Here is a 3,055-nt window from a genome sequence, read left to right on the forward strand (position 1 = left end):
GTATGAGCCCTCCTATTGTTGCTAGAAGTTAAACGTGAGAAAATGTAGGGTTTGCTTCAGGAAATAATGCTTGCTATTTTTTCTTACCTACTTTGCGATACCGGTACGATGAAACATGCGTATACGCATCCTCTAGCGTTTATTACTCACCGACGACTTCTCTCTCCCAAAACACTGACATTCATTCATGTAATAAACAAAAAATGATAACGAAATGTTGGCCTCCATTCCTCTTCTCTCCCGTGTGTTACAGAGCGTGGACGACATAACGCATCCTGGCATGACTGCAGCGGACATCACGGACTTACCATTCGAGTCAAGTCAGACAGTCCATGACATCCCAATTTGCGTTATTGCACTTGTAGTGACCTGTTATTAACGTCAATGTCTTTTACTTGTCATTCGTCAAGTTATACGCCACTGTTCATCAAACTGCTCAACCACTCTGCAAACTTGAACCATGAAGTACTCAGACCATGCCAACCTAATCGAGACGGCCTTGGAGGCTTTAAAAAGTCAACAGTTGCGCCTCAAAGTGCAGCGCCGACGTATGGTGCGCTGGCGCCACCGACGAAAGGAAACGCTGGCTACCATCCGTGACGAGATACAGCGTCTGGAAAATGTCTTGGAGCAGCTCCTTTATAAGGCACAAACGACACTGCATCAGCTATCTCCAGAATCCACGAGTGTAGCCTTGTACCGAGTTACGATCGAGAGGGCGGCGCTGCATAGAGAAATTCTACAGCTGCAAGATGCGATTACCCGTCACCTCGAAATTGAAACCAAGCTAAAGCGCGAAACAGACCAGTTTAGACGCGAACTACATTAAGTGTCCAAGGTAAAGGCGACCTCGTGTCAACTCGCTTTAGACGGCGAAGGGTGGTGGGTGCACTTCCCGAATGGGGAGCCGCCATTCTCCTTCCATCCGATTCCCGAGGAAGAGTACCTGGACAAGTTGAAACAGCGCGAGGTTGAATTTACCGAGCGCCACCTATTCACCTCTTTCATCGGTAGCATGTTTGGCTGGTCGGTGGATTACGTGCCGCCGTTTCAACAAGCGTCGGGCACTACGATAGCGCATGCACGATTCTCAAAACGCCTTCGTTGCTCGCTTCCAGAAGCTTGCCAGACTTTAGAACGTCTCGACATCAGTCAGTGGCCAATAATGTTTCTCCTCGCAGTTGGGGGCTTGAGCAGTGCGGTGATTCCTACTGCCAACCACTTCAGAAGATTGTGAAGCAAGACGGTGTTGTGGTGTGCAACATTCCAGGCGACGTCTATCTTCGGTACATCGCTGCCGTGCAAAACAGGGTGTCAGTACTCCCAGATGGGAGACAGATGGCTAAGCACTGCATCATGATCGTGGACTCTGAAGCAAACGCACGCAGTCGAGAAGCGGCAGGATCGCAGAGTGACGTCAAGTGGGTTTTTCAAGGAGGAGAGAACTGCATATGGACAGAAGTGGATGAGAATACGGTAGATGTCGTGTATGATCAGTGGTCGGAGTGCCTGAGCGAGGCGCACGGGCGGGAACTTTATGTTGATTGGATTCGCTTCGTGCTTCGTATGGAGGAACACATTGCACCGACCCGTTTGCTTCAGAAATAGACAAAAAAGAGACGAGTAGACTCTTTCGGCGAGGTACCTTCAGAAAAATATACAATTTGGCATTTTCTTACTAGTTTCCCAGAGTGTCATTCATACAGATGTTCTCATATTCGTCCGGTAAGCCGACCAAGCCTAACGAAGCGTAGATTGAAGTAGTAGCCCAGCCAACGAACAAGAGCAGCGTCTAATGGGCTCTGCCAAATTGTCAAACACTTCATTCTACATTTCTCCTCTCTGTACCGGTACAGCCAGAATCCTTCCCCAAGGCCGAAGGTCAGGCGGAACATCTCCGCCTTATTAAACCCTTGCTCAATTCAACGTATACACTTCGTAAAATACCATTTTAAATAACACTCTATCGAATTCTATACATGTAAAATACCTTCCGTTGAATGAGTCCTTTGATAATTATACAGACACGAAAAAACTTTTCATAAGTTAAATTTTACCTATCAAAACTGGAAAAGAAAACAGCGCCGATTCGAAGATAAAAGTGTATGTCGCAGACGACCTAGTTGTCAATTCCGGTTATATTTAGGAGCGTGAAGTACAGGAATGGTGCCAGTTCACATCAACAGCGTTTATTACTGGTTAATATAGAAAGCGCTTCCATTTGATGTTGGCATGAACAGACAGGGAGTTGAAAACACCATCATAATGCCTAAAATATGCTATCTGATTGATTCGCGCTCAACTCGAAAATCCAGTAGAACCCACAATATTATGCTGCGTCTTTTAATCGAATGACATACTTCCGGGCCCCCGATTTGTTAACAAGCCCGCTATCTTCGAGAGCCCGGCTCCACTAAAATAAAAGCGGCTCAGTACTCAAATAGAGCTTGTTGATTGGCTACTCCAACTGATCCGGGCTCCCAACATTAATATAGAGCTCACGAAATACCGATGTTGGGCTCGGCTCGTCTCGTATGCTAAGCAAGCTCCGGCTTCAGTCTCTGGTGTCATTCTTGGCGCTCAGTGAATTCATGAATTAAATGTTACTCGATGGTAATCAAATGAAGAGGTCATCCGTTTCTTACGCTTTTTGTATGAGCCCTCCTATTGTTGCTAGAAGTTAAACGTGAGAAAATGTAGGGTTTGCTTCAGTAAATGATGCTTGCTTTTCTTTCTTACGTACTTTGCGATACCGGTACGATGAAACATGCGTATACGCATCCTCTAGCGTTTATTACTCACCGACGACTCCTCTCTCCCAAAACACTGACATTCATTCATGTAATAAGCAAAAAATGATAACGAAATGTTGGCCTCCATTCCTCTTCTCTCCCGTGTGTTACAGAACGTGGACGACATAACGCATCCTGGCATGACTGCAGTCGACATCACGGACTTACCATTCGAGTCAAGTGAGACAGTCCATGACATCCCAATTTGCGTTATTGCACTTGTAGTGACCTATTATTAACGTCAATGTCTTGTTTACTGTCAT

General features: G+C 46.0%; 1 protein-coding gene across 1 annotated transcript; it reads left to right on the forward strand.

Moving 5' to 3' along the window:
• Nucleotides 1–460: 460 nt before the first annotated feature.
• On the forward strand, nucleotides 461–829 carry PITG_01160 (uncharacterized protein; the record flags this gene model as incomplete). Its single annotated transcript, XM_002907794.1, has 1 exon — nucleotides 461–829. One exon carries the CDS (start codon nucleotides 461–463, stop codon nucleotides 827–829), a length of 369 nt encoding a protein of 122 aa, XP_002907840.1.
• Between the last annotated feature and the right edge of the window lie 2,226 nt (nucleotides 830–3,055).

Source organism: Phytophthora infestans, genomic scaffold, assembly GCF_000142945.1.
Source record: "Phytophthora infestans T30-4 supercont1.2 genomic scaffold, whole genome shotgun sequence".
In the NCBI taxonomy this organism is placed as follows: Eukaryota; Oomycota; class Peronosporomycetes; order Peronosporales; family Peronosporaceae; genus Phytophthora; species Phytophthora infestans.